At 43.1% G+C, this 26564-nt stretch overlaps 1 protein-coding gene across 4 annotated transcripts; it reads right to left on the bottom strand.

The window, feature by feature from the left end:
* Positions 1-285: 285 nt before the first annotated feature.
* Positions 286-19989, bottom strand: EIF3J (eukaryotic translation initiation factor 3 subunit J). 4 transcript variants are annotated; one of them, XM_040969359.1, is made up of 8 exons: positions 19854-19989; positions 19657-19760; positions 10414-10468; positions 9907-9998; positions 4173-4287; positions 3087-3248; positions 1647-1720; positions 286-1329 (listed from the first exon to the last, which is right to left on the bottom strand). In XM_040969359.1, exons 1-8 carry the CDS (start codon positions 19894-19896, stop codon positions 1198-1200), a joined length of 777 nt encoding a protein of 258 aa, XP_040825293.1. In that variant the 5' UTR covers positions 19897-19989; the 3' UTR covers positions 286-1197. The 4 variants fall into 4 exon arrangements, with proteins under 4 accessions (XP_040825293.1, XP_040825295.1, XP_040825294.1 ...); XM_040969361.1 differs by lacking the exon at positions 3087-3248 and having other exon boundaries at positions 19854-19983; XM_040969358.1 differs by lacking the exon at positions 286-1329 and having other exon boundaries at positions 1382-1720; positions 19854-19975.
* Positions 19990-26564: the final 6575 nt, after the last annotated feature.

Raw genomic sequence — 26564 nt, 5'->3', positions numbered from 1 at the left:
TTATATAGGCTTTATAACCCCAAATAAATAGTTTATCTAGGTACTTAATTAGGCCTTAGTAACTGTACAACAAAATAATTTCTCTAAATAAATAAGAGGAATGTAGCCCTCCACCTTTGCTAACTGACAATGAGGATTGGAAGGACAGGCAAACCATTCTTAGATTTAAAGCTGAAACTGCACCTACCACATTCTAAGCTTAAGTGAAGTACAGACAACAATCCCAAGAGCTGTTTTCTGTATTTTCCAAAAGTATCTCTTGGGAGGTAACACAAAATTTTTAAGTCCTCACAATAGTGATTTTATTAAATTAGTCGCTTTATAAAACATTGCAGATGTCATAATTGTTAACATAACAATTTACCAAACTGTAGTTAACTGGTGCAGTTTGCTGAGCATGTTTTATAAAGAAAAGGAAATGCCAAAACCCTGATAAAGTTGTTCCATCGCAGCCTAGAAGTTTCTCAGAGACCTTTGCATCAGACAGACAAGCAGCACTCCCTCCTCATCTGAAGCCCGCCAGCTGAGACAGTCTGATACCTGAACCAGGCAGTCTGTGCACTCCAGGGATCCCACAACTCGTAATGCAGAGGTTTACCTTCTTCAGCTTCAAAGTTGGAGGGTTTTGGTCATTTAAGGATCAAACAAGAGCCTTTTCAGCCGCAGTATCTTCACTCTGAGATAAGCAGTCGTCTTCACAATGTGTTTTTAATATTCTCACGCTCAATCTTAAGACAATGCAATTTTAATACTAGGTGCACACCATATGCCCTTGCTGCAAACTGCTTTTCTTGACAAGTTATGAAGTAGTTCCAGGAGGTATGGTTAAGGCTGTATTACTGAACGGTGCTGGTAAATACTACACAATTCTTTGTCATGTTGCAACCCTTGTTTCCAATTTAGTGACTGCTGCTATGGAATCGGACAGCAACAATGACAATCATTATTCTGGTTGTGGGTTTTTGTTTTTAAAACTATGATTTAGTAGCAACTCAGTTCCCAATTTTAACCCCTTGGCAACAAGATCCAAGTTCCCTCATTTGCACATTAGCACCTAAGTGTCAAGGGATTAAATAACCAGCACAAAAGATACTGTACTTCTGATTGTAGCATTTGGCAGAACTGAAAGGAAAGGAAGTTGTGCTACATGTAGAAGGGATTGTGGGCAACAGAAAGACAGCAGAAGAGGATAAAATGTCACATGAAGTCTTCATAGTCTTGTGCATACCCGCCGTCATAGCCACCATAATCTGCCAGATCGTCTTTCATGGTGGCCTTTAATCCCCCTCCAGGAACCACACCTTTCTTCTTCTTTTTGGCTTTGCTTTGCTAAGGATAAAACAGAGCAACTCATGAGATTTTATCTGCATTGGCCATCATGTCTGCTACAGCAAAACCAAAACCTCCACTCCCCCAAACACCTTCAGTCCTCTCGGGGAGAGCGCAGGCGTCACTCCCAGCAGGAATGGGGACTTTCGCAGCTAGGACTCTGAGCAGGATGGCAGTGGTGCCGCACTCCTCACCTGTCCCAAATGAAGGAGGGACCGATACACTGCTTCCGTTTTAAGTAGCTTACTGCATTTGGGAATATTCTGCCTACAACCCCACCCTATTTTATTAACTTTCCCTGAATAGTTTTCTCCTACCTTTTCTTGCTTTTGTTTTTCACTGCAAAGCACAGTCAATGAATTGGTAATCTTTTTCAAGTCATCGATCTCCACTAAAAAAAAATAATAAAACACCACTAATTTTTGAGCATTCTGAAACATAAACAAAGCATAAAAGCAAGATATGAATCCTTCCATAAAATATTCCATCATTAAATACCAGTAACTTTAAAATGATTGTGAACTTGTTTCAAAAACTGGTAGTAAAGAGACCTTTAGCCATGGTAAGGCTCTCATATCACAACTTAAAATATCCAAAGTAATTTAATGATAAGCTCAGCCAAAAAGGGGGGCTTTACAATGAGCACACCCTCAGTTACAGGGAACTACCACAGGTCAGCATGGTCTGCAGGGCTCTGGCCCATGCCCTGTGGTCCACCGTACCCCTCCCTTACACTCAGTGTGCAGCAGTTCAACAGGCAGTGACAGTTCCTAAGTCTGCAGATGGTAACCACCTACCTCATGAACAATGATTATCCTATTGTTACACCAGGAAATGTGCTTATGGAGGGGTCAACACAACATATCCTCCCATTGTGAGTCTAGAAATTTCAGTTTGGGGTAGAAAGTACCTCCAAAAACAGGAAAAATCATGCAGGGGGAAAAAAAAACCCACCTCAGGGACTATTACTGGTAAAATTTAGAACCCCCAGCTTAGTGATAATTTCTCAACCCACTTTAAAACTCAGTGTGTAAAAGGCAGGAATAGTTTGTGACATAGTGGGTAAAGCCACTTCCTGCAGTGCCAGCATCCCACAGGGACTGTGAATCCAAGCTGTTTCACTTCCCACTCAGCTCCCTGCCAATGTGCCTGGCAAAGCATCAGAAGATGGTCCAACTGCTTGAGCCATACACCCACATGGGAGACCTGAAAAGTTCCTGGATCCCGGCTTTGGTTTAGCCCAGTCCCAGCCATTTTGGCCACTTGGGAGAGACACTCTGTCTCCCTGTGTTTACGCCTTTCAAATCTTTAAATAAATCAAGTACTAGCAAAATCAGTCCCTTCTACATCAGTCATCACTTAGCTGCCCTGAAAAAGATGACTCCTCTCAGGGCTTAGCACCAAAGCCAGAACTCAGAATACATACCATCTCTCTTGCTTCTGGGTTTCTCATTTGTAAAATGAACAGTCACCAAATTCGCACTCAATTCAAGAATCCTGTAAGCCCAAACATCATTCCTACCCTCCCCTGCCAAAAATAATTCCTGGCACTTTTCAAGAACAATTAAAAGAATAAGCCCAGATGTGTCTGGAAAAGCACTGTGAAACAATGAAGGAGAAAGAACCCCTCCTAAGTCCACAAAGTAACTGCTAAGGAGGCAAGGCTTCCGTCTCCATTATCACCACAAAGCCCTTCCTGCTTCTCTTATGTCCTTGCTGACATCTGTCCACATGAGTTAGAGATAAAAATTACTTACATGATATACACAAATCTCGAACTAAGGCTTCCAAAAAACTGGCATAATATAGTGACTTTTCATATTGTGTAATTTTATCTTTTAGTAACTTTCCAAACTCTGTAAAATCATCTCTTGAAGATGGGTTCATAGCATCTATTCCATAAACTGTATTATTAACACCTGTAAAAGGAGAGAGAAGAAAAAAACCACACACACACTGAGTATACTGGCCTGCTTGGGCCAATTTAGGGAAAAGGCATAGGGGAGAAAAAGTAGATCAATGTCAAGGTTTGGTTTTAGATCTATCCTGAGGCTGACACTGTGGTGTGGTGATTTTGGAGTGAACCAGCAGATGGGAGGTCCTTCTGTCTCTCCCTTTCTCTAACTTCTCTTCAAAAAATTTTCAAAAACAAATTCTTTTAATGTCATTCTGAAAGCATTCAATAGATGACACCAATAAACTTGGTTCACATCTGGCTACCTTCTGTGCCATGAACTTTCCTGAAACACTCATGCGCCTTATCTGTAGGGGAGACCCATTCCCTGCATCTCATGCACTGTCCCCTGCTGCAGTCAGGATGCGCTAAATGCAGATCTGTAAAGACACCTGGCTTGGGGAGGGCCAAGAGGGGTCACACAAAGATGTCCTCCCAAGTACAAGGGGCACACCAAAGCTGAGTGCCGTCCCTGGACCTGCATCCTAGCCCATCTCCCCAGACCTAAGGCAACAAGGGAGCCCTACAGTCAGTTTAGTGTTCAAGTTCCAGGGCCACAGGCCTTACGTTTTATCCAAATCTCATTCAGCTGATAAATATATTCTATTAGGAAGTGTGCTTTGAATCCAGTGACCTCCTATTTTAAATAATCCTGCTTTGAAATTAAAAACAATTACAAAAAAACTGAACACGTAACTATCTTCTCAAATAACAAGATCTCAACATACACAAAAAGATAAAACTTGATTTCTAATATCTAAATTAGCCACTATAATGTTTCTTTTTTAAAAGGAGTTGTTCTCTGAATTTTTCTAACTGGTAAGAATTCTGGAATTTCCATTTAGAACAAAGAGTTCAATATTATACTGCATCTGCACCCTCATCTCACCAAAAGTTTCTTTTGCTAATTCAAGGTCTGACTCTTCCTGTAATTTCTTTAGCCGCAATTTATCTGCTAGTTGTTCTTCTGGCGTTAGCACTTTGGGTTCTTCAGGTTCTTCTAACTAAAAGGAGACAGAAAAGAAGTTTTAAAAGAGATGAACAGTAATAGACCCAGTACATTGCTGCAGGGTATAAATATTTTACTAGGCATACTAAGTATCAGATGGTTATTGTATTTAAGGCATTCTTCTAAACACTTTATTTTCATCCTAGCTTTATAGATTGAAAAATAGGCAGAGAGACTCACCAACCAGCCCATAGCATTGGCACTCTCACTGGCATTACTAAGACTGTATCAGCTCTGCCTTTCTGGTAGATGTTATCAGATCTCTGCTAACCGACCTGGGAAGACAGCTTAAAGTGTTGAGGGGCCTGCATCCACAGAGGAGACCTCGGATGAAGCTCCTGGCTTTGGGCTGGCTAGCCTGGTTTAGTCCTGGCCATTGGCAGACATCTGGAGAGTGAGACAAGAAAAATGGCATCTTTCTGCCTCTTCCTCTCTCTTTCAAATAAATGAATCTTTTACAAAAAATCCACTGGAGTATTCTTTATAATTCCAAATAAACAGAAGTAAAGTGTCCAACACAATGGTTTACTCTATGTATATTTTAAATGTTCCTCTTTTTATTGCAGAATTATAAAAGTATTTATCATTGTAATATAACATGCATAGAAGCTGCTCACTTATTTCACAATTTCATTCCTCTGAGATGACAAAGCTGAATGTATAACATTTCTATATACTATGATGTAAACTCTATGACAAATATGTATTACATTTTCTAGGAGTGAAAAATCCTGGGGGGAAAGTAAAGGGAGTTATGCTCTTCCCGTCTATGTAGTGTGACAATTTTGATTAATTAATAACACATGTTATTTCTCATGAAGAAGATAAAATGGCAAAGGTAATTATGACAAGTTAGGACATCTCAATATTTTTCAATTAAATTTTTTTGGCTTAACTACCTGAGCAAATTTGGACACCATTATATACTTCCCTCATCAAAACTGAACACATCTTAATTCAATGCTTGGCCCAGTATAAACTGAGAACACTCTCAAAAGTTTTTTCATTTTGAAGTTTCTTCATGTTGGAGATTAAATGAAGATGTAACAAAATAATAAGTACAATTATAACTGCAATGACCAAGAAAATCCAATCAGTACAACTTCTCACACTGAGCTGTAAGACTATTATTTGTTCTGGTCATAGAAACAAGGGTTCTTTCAGATATATAGATACACAAGTTAGCAAGAGGTATATACAATGTTTCTGCCTTCCCAGAAATCCAGGCACTACCTCGCTTCACTAGCAAACGCAAACCAGTGTGACCCAACTTAAAGGCCACTTTATCAGAAACATCAAGCCTATAAATGTGATGTGCCCTTTACTTAGCAATCCATGTTTGTGAATTTACATACAAATCTTGAATATACCCATTAGAAAAATATGTGTACATATATATACATATTCACTAAAGCACTATAAAGAAAAGGACTGACAAAAAAAAGACTGAACTTTTCACCTACAGGAATCCATTAGAATAGATTATGGTAAATCTAGGCAATGTATAATATAGCTACCAAAAAACTGGGAAAGAATAAACCAACACTAACAAAAATTAAAAATGGCTTCTTACATGACATGCTAGGGAACATGGTGGAGGATAGGAAGAGATGCTTGAGACTTCTCTCCTGCCCCTGATTTTATGAAGGTTTAACTGACCAGCACAAACTGTAAATTTATGGGGTGCCTTGTTTTGTTTAATACTTACATACATTGTGAAATGATCAAAATATATGCATCACCTCACCTATCGGTGTGGTAAGAACATCTACCCTCTCTCCCTTGGCATTTGAGATGTTTCTGAATATACCATTTTTCCAGTTCCAATTTCTGAATATATTTCATGTTAAAAATTTAAAGCTAAATACTGAAAAGACAGGTCTAAGCCAGTAAAGCCATCGACTAGGACACTTTCATCATTTCTCAGATTCCTGGGTTCAAGTGCTGACTCCATCCCCAGTTTCAGCTTCCTTGGAATGTGCCCTTGAAGGCAGCAGGTGATGGATCGCGCAAACCCTCGGTTCCCTGCTACGTGGGGGACTTGGCCTGAGCTCCTGCAGCCCAGTTCGGCCTAACCCTGCCTCAGGCTACTGTGGGCATCTCCAGAGTGACCCAGCAAATGGGAGATCTCCTACCTTTCGACCTCTCACACAAATGTTTATCAAACTAGAAAAAACAGTCAAACCATTTCGCAAATGAGGCCTATGGACTATACATCCTAGTTAGGATATATTCCAAGTCCACAGAAAGAATTATGAGGAATTCCTAAATTTCACTCAGTAGCTTTGTATTACTGTTAGCAGCAATTATTCCTATAGTAGATAAAAAGTTATGTTTTCATTAGAAATTGGGATTTTCAGTACTGAAAAATACTGATGAGAACTAGTGATTTAACAGACACTCTTATTCCTAGTTTTGTGTTGAAAAGGGCCTGGAAAGCAAGGCTACCAACAATACTTAGTGCTCCCAGCACTCAGACTCGAGCTCTAAATATTCATCTCCTACTAAAAAGAACTTCAGAAAGCTGATTCTACACCTGAGGAAGAAGTTTACCAGCTGGACCTGACACTTATAATTGTAGTTTTCCAAGATGAATGGTTTTGTTTAAAAACAGGAAACAACTTTAAAGGAACCCCTACTGGGCATTTGCACATCATCAACAACAACAACAACAAAAACCAATCACTACATCTGATTAAAATAATGACTTTATAAAAAGGATTAAGCTTCTACTCTGCCTTTTCAGTACAAACTATAGTAAGTAACCAAACAGCAGAAATAAAAATCAAACAGGGTCAGCCAAATAAATGGAAGTCACAATGAGAAGTATCATCATTTTGGAATCCCTAATAAAATAGGTAATGATCAGCAACATTAAAAATATTTGAGGAAAAACTGATGTGAAACTGGACTGCTTGCAAGAACTTTAAAAATTGTAATTGCTTACTTAACCCAGTGATCAATTTTAGCAGCACCACCACCAACAGGACACACATTACATGACTCCTGACATGATGTGACACAGTATTAAATATTAAAAGCATTACTTGTAAGTATTCCAGCCAATAATGTTTCACCTGAATCTATCCAAACTTTAAGAGGGTAACTGCCACATTATGGGAAACCGCAAGTGTGACCTTGTGACGGTGGGATGCTCTACATAACAACCATGCAGACACTGACTGACTCCCGCAGACCTGGGACACCTGAACAGCAAATGTAAGGTCCTTGCTTCAAGAAATCACAGCCAGAAAAAGGCATATAAACAATCTGAGATCACATCAAAAGTTAGTGTTCATTTCCTAAGTGTGATAATACTATCATAGTCATGTAAGAAACATCTTTTCAGATATGTACACTAAAGTACATTATGCTATGGTTCTCTATTTCTGTCTGTGAATTTAAAACTGAAGATAATAAGAATGCTTTCCATGAACTGATATGAAAAGATCTATAACATATTAATAAAAAGCAGTGGGGTACCCTGAGTGAAGCTGTCGCCTGTAATGCCTGCATCCCATTAGAGTGCTGTTTCGGGTCCTAGCTGCTTCTCTTCCAATCAGCTTCCTGCTCTCGTGCCTGGGAAAGCAGCAGCAAAGGACCCAAATACTTGGTCCCATACCACCCATGGCAGAGACCAAGACAGAGTTTCTTGCTTCAGCCTGGCTACTGTGGGCCAAGTGAGGAGTGAATCAGTGGGTGAAAGATTCTCTCACTCTGCCTTTCAAATCCTTTTTTTTTTTTTAAGATTTATTTTTATGGGAAAGATTTACAGAGAGGAGATAGAGAAAGATCTTCCATCTGTTGATTTATTCCCCAATTTTCCTCAACGGCTGGAGGTGAGCCAATCCGAAGTCAGGAGCCAGGAGCTTCTTCTAGGTCTCCCACACAGATGCAGGGTCCCAAGGCTTTGAGCTGTCCTCTACTGTTTTCCCACAAGCAGGGAGCTAGATGGGAAGTGGAGCAGCTAGGATATGAACAGGCACCCACATGGGCCCAGTGCACGCAAGGTGAGGACTTTATTAGGCTATTTTTAAAAAAGAATCTTTTTAAAAAGAAAAGGGGACAAGCATTATGGCACAGCAAATTAAGTTGCTGTCTGGGTTTCCTACATCCCATATGAAGTGCTGGCTCAAGTTCCAACTGCTCTACTTCCAATGCAGTTTCCTGTTAATACATCTGGGAAGGCAATTCTGTGTGAGAAAGGGAAGTGGGGGAATAAAAATACATAGTAATGGTCAGGTTTCTAGCACAGCGGCGTAATATGACTTTGGTTGCCCTCATGTTATATTGAAGTGCCTGGCTGTGAATCACCTCCCCTTTTGACTCCAGCTTCCTGTGAATACCCACTCTAGAAGCAGCAGATGATGGAGACCTATCTGAGTTCCCAGCTCCTGATACCAGCCTGGACCAACCCCAGCTATGGGCAGCATCTGGGTAGTGAACCAGCAGATTAGAGATTATCTATCTTTCTGTTTCCCTCTCCCTTCTAAATAAATAAAAGATACCTTAGGGTTATAAGAAACCATTACTAAGGGCTGGTGGATTAAGCTACTGCCTGCAATGCCAGTATTCCATGAATGCTGGTTGCAGTCCTGGCTGCTCCACCTCTAGTCCAGCTCCTTGATAATGCACCTTGGAAACCAGGAGCCCTGTAGAAGGCCCAGCTGGTGACTTAGGCTCCTGACTTCAGTCTGAGCCCGTAATCGTCACGGCCTTGGGGAGCGAACCAGCTGATGAAACATCTTCTTTCTGCCTCTCCCTCCTTAACGGCTCTACAAATATATAAATCTTAAAAAACAAACAAAAGAAAACAAAACGACTGGGCCTGGCATGATAACCTAGTGGCGAAATCTTCGTCTTGTACCTGCCGGGATCCCATGTGGCACCAGTTCATGTCCTGGCTGCTCCACTTAACATTCAGTTCCCTGCTGAAAGCCTAGGAAAGCAGTGGAGGACGGCCCAAGGCCTTGGGACTCTGCACGTGCCTGGGAGACCCAGAGGAAGCTCCTGGTTCCTGGATTCTGATCAGCTCAGCTCCGGCCACTGCAGCCAATTAGGAAGTGACCCAATGGATGGAGGATCAGTCTCTCTGTATCTCCTTCTCTCTGTAAATTTGCCTTTTCAACAATAAATAAATAAACAAAGTGAATCCTAAAAAAACACACAAAAAAAGACTAATTTTAGGATAGACAGAGATACAGGTTATATGGATAAAACGTGTTTTAAATAGTTTTTTGAGCCAAGTAAATATTCCTATTTTTACCCCAAATAATCAAGAACAATAACATTTATACAGCACATGGAGCAGAAATGGATACTTCTTGCATCTTGCTCAGTCTGCACACTGCAGACGCCGGCCCAAATCACTGAACGTGGTCACTGTGCAGTACTGACCGTTCCTGAATGTCCAGCAACCGACGATGTGTTCTACTGCATGACCCTTCTGTGTTCTTGCAGTAGCCATGCATCAGTTTGTTCTAGGATTCACCAATCTTATGATATTCACTTACAGTTGTTACAGAGTCTCTCAACTTGAAAGCTAATATTTACAGGCTGTTACGATACTACAATTACTGAGAATTCTGTACTTCAAAAAATGAACAGTATTTACCCTTTTCTTAATTTCTTCTTGCCTTTTCTTCTGTTGCCGTTCTTTTTCTTTTATCTTTTCTGCTATTTTTTTCTTCTCTGAAATTTTTACTTCTGAAAGATATAGTTTATTCACAATTACTTTGCATATTTAGCAGTTTATGGATGAGACAGACATTATACTGTGTACTGTAAGAGACCAAACCTTTCCCTGGCAGTCGAGAATGGAAAGGTCCTGCAGTTTCTCTTCCTCCTCAATGTGAGCTCTAAAATCCAAACTTCTCTCCTCTTACTTCCCTGTCACCCGCTAGGCAGGACTTCCATCATTTCACTGCTATGCCAGACCCTCCCTCTCCCAACTACACAGTCATTCATAATTTGAGGGGATAAAGAAGAGCTGCAGAAGAGAGTAAAGCGAGGCTGGAAGAACATTTGTTTTCTAAATGCCAACATTTTCAATAGTGTCATCTAACTTAAAGCACCAAATGCCAACCAAGACAAAATAAAAATGGAGGTGCCCAGTGCTCACCTGGTTTTACTTCTGTTTCCTCTTTCTTTTCGTCTTCATCGTCATCCCAATTATCCTAGAGAAAAGCACCTCCGTTAATAAATCTTGCATGTTTGTGTTTCCAAGTCAACTTTACTGTCAACTTGTCTAACTCCATAAAATAAGGTTATTGCCATTTTTCTGTGTAATACATCACATCTGTAATTAACATAGGGAGAAATGACATAATATTAAGCCGCCAAGTCTGGCTTTCTGTCCTCCAGCAGGAGTGTTTCAAAGTTTCCCTCTGAGGTTTTGAATAACTTTTTTTAGGTTGATACCTAAGTATTTCAACTTTTATTCTGCTGCTGTGTTTCTGATTGGTAGTTACTCATGGATAGGAAAGCTATTGATTTTTCTGTGAATTTTTATCCCCCGATTCACTACTGAAGTCACTGATCACTTAAGTTAAATTTATCATAGACTTTTCTAGGTATAAAGGTTAAGCACTCCTAATCCAAAATGATTAAAATCTGAAGTTTTTGAATGTGTATATGGTGTTCTTAGTGAAAAATCCCACACTTGACCTCATGTGACAAATCAAAATGAAGGTACACTAAGAACACTATGTAAATTACCTTCAAGATTACACACACACACACACAAAGTGTGTATAAAACATAATCATTTTTATACCTGGGAACTTCCCCCAAAATCTCATATTATATATGCAAATTGGAAATGCTTCAGGTCCCAGACACTGAACCTATAATACCATGTCATCTGTAATCAAAAGACAAGTGTGTTTGTTCTTCACCAATCCTTTTGCCTCACAATTTACTTCCCTCACCTCACTGCACTGGCTCCGGTTCCAGAACAAGGCTGGACAGTAGCAGAGATAATGGGTATCTTTACTTTGTTTCTGTCCTAATGGAAGTATTTTGTGTTTCTCAAATGGCACTCCACCAAATTTAAGCAGTAGAATTTAGCATTTTTGGATTACTTCTGCAATGGGCCAGAAAGTCTTTTTTTTTTTTTAATTGTTTTTATTTGAAAAGCAGAGTTATAACAAAGAGAGAAGGGCCCATCACGACAGTATTGTGGTTAAAGTCCTCGCCTTGAATGCCCCGGGATCCCATATGGGCACTGGTTCTAATCCCAGCAGCCCCACTTCCCATCCAGCTCCCTGCCTGTGGCCTGGGAAAGCAGTCGAGGACGGCCCAGAGCCTTGGGACCCTGCACCTATGTGGGAGACCCGGAAGAGCTCCTGGCTCCTGGCTTCAGACTGGCTCAGCTCCAGCCGTTGCAGTTACTTGGGGAGTGACCATCAGGAGGAAGATTTTCTTCTTTGTCTCTCCTACTCTCTGCACATCTGCCTTTCCAATAAAAATAAATAAATCTTAAAAAAAAAAAGAGAGAGAGAAGAGATAATGGCCTTAGGTAGGCTGGTCCAAAGCCAAGAGCCAAGAACTTCTTTTAGGCCCCCACATGGCTGCAGGAGCCCGAGCACTTGAAGCTGCTCTCCTATGCGTTCTCAGGCATGTTATAAAGGAGCTGGACCAGAAGCGAAAAGGCAGGACTTGAACTGTCACCACAGAGGCTTAACTTCATATGCCACAGTGCCAGCTCCCGAAAATCTTTTCTTACAACCAAGAACTCATTTACCTTTTCTTCCAGAATGTATTGGGTTTCACTATTTTTTCATTTAGATCCCTGACCATTTGCAGTGCTTTTTTTTTTTTTTTTTGGTATGGTAGTTATTACAGCATCATTTATTAAAAACTTATCACTGGGGTCAGTATGGTGGCTCAGCTGGTTAATCCTCTACCTTGTGGTGCCAGCATCCCATATGAGTGGCTGGTTCTGGTCCAGGTTGCTCCTCTTCCTTTCCAGCTCTCTACTTGTGAACTGGGAAAGCAGTGGAGGATGGCCCAAAGTCCTAAGACCCTGCACCTCTGTTGGAGACACAGATAAGTTCCTGGCTCCTGGCTTTGGATCGGCTCAGCTCTGGCCACTGCAGCCAGAGAACTAGAGAATGGAGAATCTCTGTTTCTCCCTTCTGTGTAATTCTGACTTTCAAATAAGTTGAAATAAAATACAGCAAATAAATAAACAAAATCTCCCATACTCCAGTTTACTTTCTAAATATATGCAACGACTGGGACCATTCTCACATATCTGTTTTTCCATTTGAGGCTTTGCACCAACTTAACCTAATGTTACCAAAAAAACTTCCCCATCAGCAGTTAAAATACAAGCCAAAATCACTGATGATTCACAGTGTTTATAATTTTAAAAACTGAGATAACTTTATACTTCTTATTTTCCCACCCCATGCTCTAGCCAGTGGCACACTTACTTGAAGACATATTCCACACAATGCAATCCTATCTAAAGATTCAAATCTATACTTGTATAATACTTAAGTCAGTATTAAAGGAGTCAGGACCTAACCAACAGCTTCATGGATTCCCAACTCCTGACCTGTGCAGGCTACTGTCTTTCCTTTGTCTATCTCTGTCACTAAATATAAACCAATTATCCAATACAATTTGCTACAAGCTCCACAGACTTCAGAAGGTGCATGCTTGGTAAGGAAACGCACAGTTCTGCATTTCAGCAGGGCTTTATAGCTGGCTGCCATCATCTATGCAACCAGCATGCACACTGTGACATGGCACTGGAAGCGAAGCCACAGGATGACAGATGAAAAACAGGAGGCCCTGATGCTACTGGAAGAGGCAAAGGCTGACTAAGGTGCCACAACTATGACATCACACTTGTGGTTTTTTTGAACAAGATTAATCATATATCTAATCAATCTAAGTATATAATAACCAAGGCTTGATACTCAAAGTCTGCAAGCCCCCCAAAGAAACGAAATATTCAACATCTGGACTAAGACTCTCATAAGCTCTGCAAGCAGAATGGGAGGAACTGTATGTAAAAGTCTTCTTATAATCACCTCACTTTAACAATTTAACCCAGTCAACAAACTGGAAGCACACCACTTAGTCATTACCTGGGTAATTAACTCACTAGAGTTAGAAATTAGAGTTCAAATGTTTGTATTACGCTGCTGGTTTATGTTCTTACATCAATACATCACAGTACAAAAGGCACCAGAAAGCTAAAAATAAAAGTTAACTAGCAGGTATTTCAGCTGTTGCTTTAATCTTCACAGAACACGTTAAGCGTAGGTCTGTAAGTGATAAGCTGCTGTTCAGGCACTTCTTCAGATAGAAGACCACGTGCTCACTTCTAATGTACGCACATTCACAGCCCCAACAATGCTGATACTTCCTCATCAAAATCCATAGAGTGAGAGTGGAGAGAGAGAGAGAGAGAGAGAGAGAGAGAATGTTCATTCCTTTCAATCAGCTCTGGAATGAGCCTCCTGGAATCACAGGGACTGTCATTAACGAGAAGAGTCACAGCACATGCTAACAAGATGAACAGCTGGGCACAGTGGTTATCTACCTTTCAACCTCAAATTACCTCTGGTGGTTTCTGACTAATTTTAAGAAACTGGTCAGGATATCCTTTGGTGCTACAAGGCCAAGAGGGAAGAAGCATTACTGAAAGCTAACAGCTCCATCTCAATAACTTGTACACAGAGTGCAACAGAGGAGCATTTTTGGGGTTCATTGCCGCTCCACCCCAGTCCCTCCTCCCAGCAAAACACTTCCCACACCCACCCATGTCAATGCTCTCTCAGTGCCCCCCTTGCACTAACTCTGTCCCCCACAAAGCATAAGCCTCATCCCAAACACTTACAATGAAGCTACCTAGAAATGCTCCATTCCATCTCAGAATGAGGGCTAACAGCAAATGGAATGGTTCCTGCCAACAAATCCTAGGAAATTATGACATACACTCCTCAGTTAATAGAAAGACTTGAAAGGCAAGTTCTTGCCTGTCACCCTCACCTCAAAGCGTTTGTAACATGCCTGCCTGAGTGGCTAGAGTAACACCAGGTCCCTAAAAGGACAGCACAGTAATCTCGTCATCTCCAAACACGCATAACCACAGAGGGAGGCCAAGAAAGCTTCCTCCAGCAAGTTACAAAAGCAGGAGTCCAAAAAGGAAATATAAGGTAAAATGTCTACCTCACTCCTTCAGAAAAATCCACCTAGTTTTCTATAAGCACTACAACTTTGTAAATGCAAGCAACAAATTCAGACAAAAATACCTAAAACTAATATAACAGGGAGTTAAGTGTATTAAATCATAGAAATGTTTATTTGGCTCCAGACAATATCTACCAATAAACAAGTAAATCCCTTACCCAATTATTTACAGCAGTCAACCCACTAACTCTAATATCTAATATAGTTCCAAATCAATTACCCAGGATGTTTTCCTAAAATTTAGCCCAGCTTAGAACAGAGGCTAATAAACTACTTGCTCATTTATGCCTTTGGCCTGTGAACACACACCCAGCACAGTTTGAGTCACTACTCTGCAAGAAGTGGCTGTTTTTCCAGTTTAAAATTTGCTCCCCAACAAAATGTGACAAAGTTTCAAAAAAAAAAAATTTAAGTCCCGTTTTCTCCTTATGTCTAACAATACAGTCAGTAGTTGGCCGGCTCTGTCATGTTCATAATTCACAACTACAGATCATCACATGCAATGAGAGATCGCATTTAGGGCCGAAAATGCTTTCCAACTTAAGCAAGATATATTTATAGATTCTCAAACTGCAGCAGCTTCAAAAGAGCAGTAAACTTCTTGGCCCTATAGCCCAAACCCAGAACAACACATATTCCTTCTCCTTTTGGTTTAAATAAGACATAATCTCTTGCAGGAAAAGCCGTTTACTGATGTTGCATAAACTGGTTCTGCTCTAAGTGGCCTTAGATCTCTACTAGGAAATCCTGGTAAGGCTAGATTTTCTAGCCAAGTTTAATTTTTCCGACAAGACCAAACACTTTTCTCTACTGACTCAAAAGCACATTGGCCTCTGGAAATCAAGGCACTAGTCATGGTAAATCCCACTTCATTTCATTTATCTCACTTGCCTTTTTAACATCCTTCAATGGCTTGGCACTAAGATTAAGTTCTACACCTGTGCTCACCTGTCTCATATTGGAACAGTTACCAAATCTGCTTTAAATTCCCAGCCAAGCAAGATGAAAATCAAGATACTTGAAATAAATGACTTACTTTCAATGCCCCAGCATAACAAATACAACAGGCAAGTACTTTTCAATAATAAACATGTTTCCTAATTCAGAACTTGCTACGTTCAGCTTTTCTTTCCACCTCTGTATGTCTGGAACTTCTTAGAAGTTACACACAAAAATACACACTCTCTCCAAGATGTCCATACCCTGGGAAAATCACCAACTTCTGAGTATTGCCCAATAATTTCACATTTCTCCCAGAGATTTCATTTTCCACAAGTTCTGTTTCCAATGCCTGCATAGTGTTCTTAGACTGTAATTTCAAACCTTTAACCCGCCTAGGAGCCTAACAGAAGGTGAATGTGCAAGGCAGGACAAGCAGTTTTCAACTAAGTCCAATTCACTCCCTCACTGGAGCACCTGAGTTTGAGGCACAGCTCCAGCTCCTATCTTCCCTTCCTTCACTCAAGCAATTAGGCTCCTTATTAAGTATGGAGACCTGGATTGAGTTCCTGGCTTCGACTACAGCCCAGCTGCAGCTGTTGTGGAGATTTAGGGACTGAACCAAAATGACTACCACTCTGGAAAATAAAAAAACAAAAACAAATCCTACAATACAATAAGATGACTAAACACAACCGAAGGTTTTCCACCAACTTTACACCCTTGAACCAGTCCACCTGTTCCAGTGAAATGGAGTAAAAGCTGTGTTGTTCTGCTCCCAACAGGTACCCACTGCCTTCTCAGTCAACACATCCTACACATCATTCCCACGACGGGAAAGGAGTTGAGCCGCACACGCCAAGTGAACAATCCTCCCACTGCCTCTGCACAACACGGACAGCAAGAACAGCAACAGAAAAGAAGTATCCCACCCCCCACCCCCAGTTCTCACTTGTATGAATATTAATAGTCTCACACTTTACTTTTGTCAGACAACTACTGAAAAACCAAGCACAGCAAAATATTAGGTCCACTGAAATAGTCTAACAAAGCAAAATTATAATAAAGACTTAGGTTCTCCTATCATTTCCCAGGATATTACAGATGACATTAAACTAAACCCAAAGAAAGTTCAGTTTCTGCATTACTTTGTTTTGGAGATTTTTTTTTTTAAAGATTTATTTTTATTATTTTTTTATTGGAAAGGCGGATATACAGAGAGGAGAGACAGAGAGGAAGATCTTCCGTCCGATGATTCACTCCCCAAGTGAGCGCAACGGGCCGATACTATGCCGATCCGAAGCCAGGAGCCTCTTCCGGGTCTCCCACACGGGTGCAGGTTCCCAAAGCTTTGGGCCGTCCTCGACTGCTTTCCCAGGCCACAGGCAGGGAGCTGGAAGGGAAGCGGGGCTGCCGGGATTAGAACCGGCGCCCATATGGGATCCCGGGCGTGCTAGGAGAGGACCTTAACCACTTGCGCCACTGCGCCAGGCCCTTGGAGATTTTTTTTTTATTCACATATTCTGCTATTAAAGGATTATGATTATTACACCTCATGGAAACTAATTTTGTTTGCATATTAACACTTACTGATACCAAGGTAGCCAATTCTGCTTAATAATTGAAGTATGTCATTCAAAACACGAAATAGGGGGCCTGGCATGATGGCTCAGTGACTAGATCCTCACCTTGTATGTGCCGGGATCCCATATGGTCACCAGTTCCTGTCCTGCCCTCCCAGCTCCCTGCTTGTGGCCTGGGAAAGCAGTTGAGCAAGACCCAGAGCCTTGGGACCCTGCACCCTGCGTGGGAGACCCGGAAGCAGCTCTGGGCTCCTGGCTTTGGATTGGCTCCTCTCCGGCCATTGCGGTCCCTTGTTGAGTGAACCAGCACAGGTGAATTAGCCAATTGAGCTATTGCACCAGGCCCTATTTAGTGTTTTATTTACAGAGAGAGCGATTTTCCATCTGCTGATTCGTTCCCCAACTGGGAAAGAACCAGCGTTCAAATGGGATCTAGGTGCGTTCAAATGGGATCCTGCAGGGTCCCAGCCACGAGGACACCGCACCAATCCCCAAAATAAATCTTTTTTCAAAAAGCAAAATAACCCTCTAAGATAAGCCCTACAATGACCTTTTTTTGCAGCAAATCAAGAAAGCAATATAAACCTAGGTCTTAGTTGCTAACCCAGAAATCCAATTACACCATGAATAGGACATCTTCAGAATCAAGTGAAATAAGCCAGTATTTCAACACAGGGGTATTCACCAACAAGTTCAGCTTCCAAGATCCAGAATCAATTTCAGGGTTAAAGTAAAGAAAAATTTTTATATAAAATTCTGCCTTCAGAGACTTAAGTGGACTAGATTCTCTTTATAATCCCTAAAAATAAATTTCCAAAATTCGTTCCAAGAGCTCAGCCCTGCGCTGCTCTCATGTAGACACCATGATCCCAGCAAGACACCTCAAGGCATCAGTCCAGACTACCCCATTCAAACTATCTTTTCTGGGACTTCCTTCTCCATTTCTCTGAGCCTTTCTTTGCAAATGTTCTGACTGCCACTTGCAGTACTCACAGAAGAGAAAGAAAAAAATGTGGACTCAAGGCTCAAAACTGAAAATGTATCATACTGACAGGTAACTAACACCTTAGAAGGAAACTGACAAGATAGTCCAGTCCCAAGTTTACACAATAGTAAATGAAGCATTTAAGAATCCTCAGCATGCCTGGCATGATAGCCTAGTGGCTAATGTCCTCGCCTTGCATGCGCCAGGATCCCATATGGCCAGCGGTCTTGTCCTGGTTTCTCCATTTCCCATCCAGCTCCCTGCTTGTGGCCTGGGAAAGCAGTCAAGGACGTCCCAAAGCCTTGGGACCCTGCACCTGTGTGGGAGACTGGGAAGAAGCTCCTGGCTTTGGATCAGCTCAGCTCTGACCAATGCGGCGGCTTGGGGAGTCAATCAACAGACAGAAGATCTTCCTGTCTTTCCTCCTCTCTGTATATCTGACTTTGCAATAAAAAAATAAAATAAAATAAAGAAAAAATCCTCAGCAACTACTAGGTTTCAGCCCCAAGGTGTGCAAAGTTCACACAGCCCTTCACGAAATGCACACAGCATCACTATTACACTCATCTACTTCAGCCCAAGCAGAAAGAAGGGTAAAGTACTCATGCGATGTCTGGCACAGAACAAGACACTCGAAAATTTCCCTTTTATACAAAACTCCACAAATACAAGATTTCAAGAATTGTGTTAGCAACAGTCTTAACGACCTGGATTTGTGCCTTTTGTTGCAACAATAAAAACAAGCAAGCAAGCAAGCAAGCTGCATTAGTCAACCTTCAGTCACCGGATGAGCCTAGCAGGGTTCTCTAACAAGGTGAATGTGGTTCAGTTCCACAGGGCAGAGGAACAGAACACTGGTTCTTCCCATCATCAGATCTCCCACATTTCCTTAGGCTGCAACTGACCAAAATCTCCATTTATTCCCCCTTTTCTACGTCACTGGGTGGATTCCCCAGGTTTCTTGTTCACTAACTTCTGGCTGTCTCGGCGCTTGGTTCTTTTTTTTTTTTTAAAACCAAGGGTGGGGGAAGGGAGAGCTAAAAGTTATTTCACTTTCCTGCTTTTCTATTTATCTCGTGTGGGGAAGAAAGGTTGAAATCAAACTACAACATCTTCCCCCGACTCAGAGGCTTGGATAAAGTCTCTCCAAGGGCCTTTGCAGTCATAACCGAGTTGCGGGCTTTGACTTGGAGAAGACTTGGGTTCAGAAAGGCAGGCGGGCCTCAAGACCTTCCATATGGGATCAGGCACACGGGCCACCGCGGCTCCCATTTCCCAGGCTCACCTAGGCCTGAAGCTGCAGACCGCAAAACAAGCACGTGCGCCGGCCTGGCTAATGCTGCTGTCACATCTCACGGCCACTTGGCAGGTGGGGGGACTCCAGGCCCGGGCGGCGGACCCCCAAAGCTGGGCCTGGGGCCGGCTCTGCCCTGCCCTGGGCGAGTCGGGAGGCCCCACTGCCCGCCTTGACCCACATGGTCAGCGAGCGGAAGAGGGACAGAGGGCAGCGCCGGGCCCTCCGCCCGCGCCCGCACCCACAGCCCCCGCAGGCCCGGGCGGCGCCCCCGGGGTTGGGGTCAGGCAGGCCGACCCCCAGGTGAAGGCCAGCCCCTCCCCGGGCTGCCCCGGAGCCCAGGCCGGCACCCACCTTGACGTCTTCGTCTTCGTCCTCGCCTTCCCAGCGGTCCCCGCCGGCGGTGCCGCCGCCCCCCACCTTCCGCACCGGGTCTTCCACGGAGAACGTGTCCGCGTCTACGGGAAGAGAGCGAGCCGCGCGGTTAGTGCCTCGCCTTGGGCCATGGGGCCGCCAGGGACCCGGCCTCCCTCCCCGGAACTTGGTCTCACCCCAAGAGTCCGAGTCCCCCGCCGCCGCTGCCGCCGCCGCCATCTCGGGCCGGGTGTGAGCGTGTGTGAGGGCAGAGCTGGCGCGGAGTTGGCGCGGCCGAGGTGAGTCACGGGCTGCGCTCTCGCTGGCCCGCGCGGGGCAGGCTGGGACCGTGGCTGACTGAGCGCCCGGGCCGAGGCCCCGCCTCTTCTGGCGCCGTCGGCGACGCGCACGGGCAGGGCGGGGCGAGGCCGGGACGCCGGGCGGCCTTGGCCGGCCAGCCTGCCGCGAGCGTGGCCGGTGGCCCGGTCCACCGCAGCCTGGGCCCCGGGGAGCACGCGGCCCTGCGGGGGAGCCTTTATCCCGCGCCCGTCCGCCGCCCTGCGAGCGTACCCACTCCGCCGGTCACCGTGGCCGCAGCTGGATGCCGTTCCGTCCACGCGGAGCGCGCGCGCGGGTCCCGATCCCGCCTTGACGCCTAGCAGCGCTAATGGAGTCGGGAGCGGGTTGGAGAGGGGTCGGGGAGAGGGACGCCGAGGAACGGCAGGGTCGTTGGCGGCCTTCCCGACCCGGATGCTCCGAATCCTGTTTGGCGTCCAGTTAAGTCTCCGAGGGACAGAAGAGGCTTGGCCCTTCCCGGGAGCTCCCCGAGGCTCCCAGCACAGCGAGTCCTGCTTTGGCAGGCGTCAGCCTCAGCCATGTCCTCGGTCAGGTAATAAAGACACGGTGTGATGACTGCAGCGAACAACAGCATTGTGAGGTGAGATGTAGAAAGGTACCGGAGGATGCAGGGAAGGCCCCCTGAGGCCAGGCGTGGCGAAACAGCCCTCGGAAAGACCCCCGGTCAAGTTTTGCTCAAGTGCATCTCCGGGTTCCCTCACCTGACCGGCACCATCGGAGGTAAAATGAATAGGAAAACTGAACCTAAAAGGCTTTAGATGAGCTGAGCTCTCCCGCCCTGGGAGCCACTGGGCTCCCTGGAGGACTTAGAGGGCCAGCAGTTTTAGATGTTTTTATGTTTAGAACAGGTTACAGTCTCCATCTCGTCACTGTTTGGCCTAGCCACTGGCAGGCCAGCATCCCGAATGAGGGTGCTGGGAAGTAGGATTGAGTACCTACCTTACCATGTGGAAGACCTGGATTGAGGGGCTATGGCGGGCATCTGGGGAATATACCAGCAGAATGGGCACTCTGTCAGTTTGTATCACTGTCGGTTCTAGAGGCGACAACTGTGCATCTCTTGTGTGTTTTTTAGAACCTACAAATAAGGTCTTTCAAGAGGTCTTCTACAGCAAGGACAGACAGTGACAGTCTGTTTATAAAGGATAGACACTGCAGCAAGACAGAAAGCAGAGAGGTGCAGGATCCCAAGTGGGAGACTTGGAAGAAGCTCCTGACTCCTGACTTTGGATCAGTTCTGCTCTGATTGTTGCTGCCATTTGGTGAGTGAACCAGCGGATGGAAGGTCTGTTTTTCTTTCTGTAAATTTGCCTTTTGATTAAAATAAATTTTTTTTTTATTGTAAAGTTGGATCTACAGAGAGGAGACAGAGAAAAATCTTCCACTGCTTTATGCCCCAAGTCACTACAGCCAGAGCTGAGCCAATCCAAAGCCAGGAGCTTCTTCCGCGTCTCCCACTCAGATGCAGGGTCCCAATGCTTTGGGCCATCCTATACTGCTTTCCCAGGCCACAAGCAGAGAGCTGGATGGGAAGCGGAGCAGCCAGGACATGAACTGGCCCCTAATGAGATCCCAGCACGTGCAAGGTGAGGAATTCAGCCACCAGGCCACTGTGCTGGCCCCAGTAAATAAATCTTAAAGAAAAAAAAAAAGTGGCCTGGTGGTATCTATCCTGCATTCTAGTGGGGATATCCAAATGTCTGATACTCTTTGAAACTAGAAAGATCTGGACTGAAGAGAAAGAATTAGGAGTTACTGATTACGGTGGTGGATTAAGATAGGTCATCTTCAGATATCAGACAAGGAACAAAAACCGTAAAGGCCCTTGCCATTTAAGGAACAGCTAGAGTAAAAAGGTTTAAGGGGGACAGTAAAATTTTCAAAAATGATTTTCTACCCTTCCAACTCTACCGTTTTGTGTTTTGCTGAAAAAAAAAAAAAGCTACTTACAAATAAACTTCAGAATACTGTGGAATATGATGTATTTAGAGATCCACTATCTGGAGCTCAGGAAACCTGGTACTGTTCATTAAAATTACCAGATTGTACTGAACTGAGTACTGGACACTTTAGGTGAGAGAAGAAATATTCACCATGATCCCGCCTTTCCTGAAAATCACCCTAGGATGGAAGAATAGATGAGCAGTCCAAAGCCATTTCTGTGCCCTACACTGCCTACTTGAGGGAAGGAGTCAAATTCCTGTAATACTGAGGGCTCTTTGCATTGACGCCTTCTATTCAAGAAAGCTCCTCTATATTGTGTGTGCCTAATCCATATAAAATCTGAAGCTACTTCTAGTAGGTATATAAGTAATATATAGGACCAACTAGCACAGAGGTGATACCCACACCGCTCCTGCAGCTTGCAGCTAGTCTTACCTTTTGGAATGCTCCCTCTGATGAAGCCAGTACTAGTTGAGATTTTTTTTTTAAGATTTATTTGTTTTTATTGGAAAGTCAGATTTACAGAGAGGAGAAACACAAAGATCTTCCATGTGCTAGTGAACCCAGTCAATCCAAAGCCAGGAGCCAGGAGCCTCTTCTGGGTCTCACCCACAGGTGCAGGGCGCCAAGCATTTGACCCATCCTCTGCTGTTTTCCCAGGCCACAATCAGGCAGCTGGATAAGAAGTGGAGGTTTCGTTTTCCAATTTTTCTGTAAAATGTTCTGAGTTACTCTGGTGTCTTCTATAAATTCCATTTTTAGCCTCAGCAAGGGACTGTAAATATATCCTAATATGAAGTGATCACTATGAAGAAATACTGAGGGAACATTCTGCTGTACGTAAGTCTATGACTGGCACATAGTAGGTACCTGTACTTACTGTGCAGAGATTTTTTAATATTCCCTCAGGGAAATCCTACCCATTGGGCCATCTTTTATCTTCATGAAGGATCCCAAATAGTATTAGCTGGATTTTGAATTCTAAAGGGGCAAGTTAAAAAAAAAATAGTAGTAGTAGTAGATCCACAGTACACTAGCAAACTAGGAAATAATAAATTAGTGGCTAAGAAGATGCCAGTCCCAGTCAGCTACCCCAAGGCAGCATCGCAGAGCTAGGTTACTCTCCCGTTTATGAAGACAAAGTGCTGTTACTTCTATTAACTTGGCTGAAGATCTTTTTTTTTTTTTAAGATTTATTTTATTTTTATTGGAAAGTCAGATATACAGAGAGGAGGAGAGACAGAGAGGAAGACCTTCCATCCAATGATTCACTTCCCAAGTGAGCACAGTGGCCAGTGCTATGCCGATCTGAAGCCACGATCCAGGAACTCTTCCAGGTCTCCCATGTAGGTGCAGGGTCCCAAGGCTTTGGGCCGTCCTGGACTGCTTTCCCAGGCCACAAGCAAGGGCTGGATGGGAAGTGGAGCAGCTGGGATCAGATCCAGTGCCCATTGGGACCCCGGGTGTTCAAAACAAGGACTTTAGCCTAGGCCACTGCGCCAGGTCCAACTTGGCTGAAGATGTTTTAAGACACACTAACAGAAAGAAGGTGAACACAGGGAAGGTGAAGCCGAAAGCCAAATCTTGACTGTCTTCAGACAAAAAGGCAAACGAACCTAGTCGGCTTTTAGCAGCTAGTAAAGATGAAGATACCTTGTTGATGTAATATTACCCATTAACATTTGCTTTCAACTGACTCCTTGGTTCTGCTCATTAGCAAGCAGGATCTGAATGATTAACTTTGAGGAGAAATCTGACTTAAAAATTAGCCTTGACCAATTCCCTTAAGACCATCCATTCTACCTCACTGAATCCATTTTCTTTACTCACTTTGAAATACTAATAGTTACTGAGCACCTGTCCTGTACCACAAACTATTGCTGGCAGGTTGACAGCAGTTTCCAGATACTAATCCACATGCAATGGAAAATGGGGATTGGGAATTGAAGGTGCTATGAAAAAATACACACATTCTATGTAAGGAGCATCAAATAGATTTTTGAAGCAGAATCAGTGTTGTACATGCTGCTTCTTTAAAGGGAGGCAGAAAGCATGTACCTAGAACTGTGTACTAGAAACTTTAGTCCTTCAAATCTGTGAGTCCCACGTTAGTCTGTGATCGTAAGTAATGGTACAGTCCTCCCTCAGTGTTAGTGGGGATGAGGTTCCAGGACTGCTTGTGAACACCAAGCTCTGCATATGTCCAAGTCCCTTAAAAAGTGACATCACATTCATGGAAAACCTATGCAATTCTGCTGTTTACTTTGTTCTTACCTGCTTAGACCCTGATACAATGGGAATAATTGTTATGCTTCTTTAGGGAAGTCTGAACATATTTAGTACTGATGCATCTTCTTCCAAGATTTTACATGCAGAATTTGCAGATGGGAAACCCACATACAGAAAGCACCAGTTATATTCCTGTTTTGTAGAGGAGTAGAGTAGATGGTCAGTAAATATTCATGGAACAATTTGGCATTAAAGGTATCCAGAGTAAATGTAGCAGAAATGAAGGGCTGCTCATGCCTTTTTGGAGGGCAATCCCTTAAGAACCAGACTCAAAACCTCTCATAGATGAAATAGGTTAAAGCCGAAAAGCAGGCAGTTGCGAGAAGTAAAATTACCAAACTGAATCTTTGACTCAAATGTTTTGGTGAAGAAAAAACTAGTTAAATGGCTTTTTCATTTAAACCAAAGCCTATCCAGTTTTTTTTAATACTAAATGACATCATCTGTCTTCACTTTCTATACATCTTTTCACTTATTTTTATAAGGTAACAGAATCTTAAGAGGGCTTTTTCAATTGTCTGGCATGGAGAAAACATGCCTTTAGAGTACCTAACATCCACATGGTCACTAAGCACTCAGAAACCTGGAGAAGTTGTAACGTCCTTAGACCTAGTACCCGTTGTTAATCTAGCACTCAATACATTAACCACTTTTCTTGGAGAAAGGGAATATTTTGTAATTAGTATAATCTCTAAGTGGCCTATCCAACCACTGAATTCTTAGGGAGGGCATTTAGGAAAATGGGATTTAAATTTTTTTTTTTTCAAAAAGATTTTTATTGTCAAATATACAGAGAGGAGGAGAGACAGAGAGGAAGATATTCCACTCACTGATTCACTCCCTGGGTCACTGCAACAGTTACTGCTGAACAAATCCAAAGCCAGGAGCCAGGAACTTCCTCCAGGTCTCCCCCACGGGTGCAGGGTCCCTAGGCCTCGGGCCATCCTGGACTGCTTTCCCAGGCCTCTCAAGCAGGGAGCTGGATGGGAAGCGGGTCCGCTGCGCCCATAGGGGATCCCAGTACATTCAAAGCAAGGATTTTTGCCACCAGGCCACCATGCTGGGCCCAGGATTTAGATCCTTTTTTTATGTCCAAGACAATTTAAATCCAAGCATAAAATACATTTCTTCATGTTTATGGAAAACATTATAAAACTTCATGTAAAAATCCTTGCCACTAAACTTTTAATTGCATTTTCCACAAGAACCCTCACATATAGCAATCAAGGTAAACCATAAGACAATCTGATCATTTACTGTCCCATTTCAACCTCTCCTACCTACCAAGACAATCTGTAGTATTTTAAATATCCCGATTTCAGTGCTAGTTGTAAGCACTCAAGAGTCATTCATGGCCCCTTTCCCAAAAGTGTTTTCAGTTATCAGTTTGATTATAAGCTTGAGGGCAGTATTGATTTTGCTCTTTTGCTATTCAGATCCTGGCTGGATGCCTGACACAATGCTATTTCATAAAAATGGCATTTTGTTTTCTTTAAAAATGCCACTCACAGGAGTAGCTAGTCAACAAAGCTTACACATGGTAGTTACTAGAAGCTCCAGTTCATTCGGTTCATCTCCTGTTCTAACACACTACCCATTTCTTAATATATTTTCACAAAACATTCCCAACTGTCATGGGTGACCTCTTTACTACCCAGTTTCCCATTTTTTAAAATACATGCTACTGCCCATGTCTGGAAAAATAGGCCTCTACGGTATTACGGAAATACTGCAGGTCACTCCTGAGTCTGACTGCAGACATTTCTCAGTCTGAAATGAAGAGAGGTAAAAGGGCACAGCAAGTTGGCCCACGCTCTGCCTGCCCAGGTACATTAGCAGGAGACTGGATGTGAGAGGAGCAGCTGGGATTCCAGCTGGAGTTCCAACATGGGTTACCTCTGTCCCACATGCTTGCCCCATGTTTACACTTCTGCTCAGAGTACTTCAAGAAATCAAGAAGGTGTTAATTCTAAAATCATTATCTTGTAAATAACTTAGAAGCTCAGAGAGGAATTTTTTTAGAATAATTTCCTTACCTGCAATAAAAGTATTTAGTAGTTAAGTTTCCTTCTAGTTTTAATGGTTACCTGTAAGCCTAGTTTGTAACATATTCCTTATAATGGGAAAAGCTTGAGTAACACTGCAAGACTGCCAAGGAGCTAGGATATACTGTTAGATAACTGAATTTGGGTCTCCCACAAAAGCTGTATGATCACAGCTGTTTCCTTATCTGTTTTCCCTAATCTACAACCCATTTTACATTCCTTACAGGTTTGTGAAGATCAATGTCAATAGGAAAAGTACTGTGGAAAAACAAC

This window comes from Ochotona curzoniae, unplaced genomic scaffold (genome assembly GCF_017591425.1).
Source record: "Ochotona curzoniae isolate NIBS_2020 unplaced genomic scaffold, NIBS_Ocur_1.0 scaffold_4701, whole genome shotgun sequence".
NCBI lineage: Eukaryota > Metazoa > Chordata > Mammalia > Lagomorpha > Ochotonidae > Ochotona > Ochotona curzoniae.
Note: the sequence above shows the minus strand (reverse complement) of the source record. Positions and strands in the feature narration are given on the sequence as shown.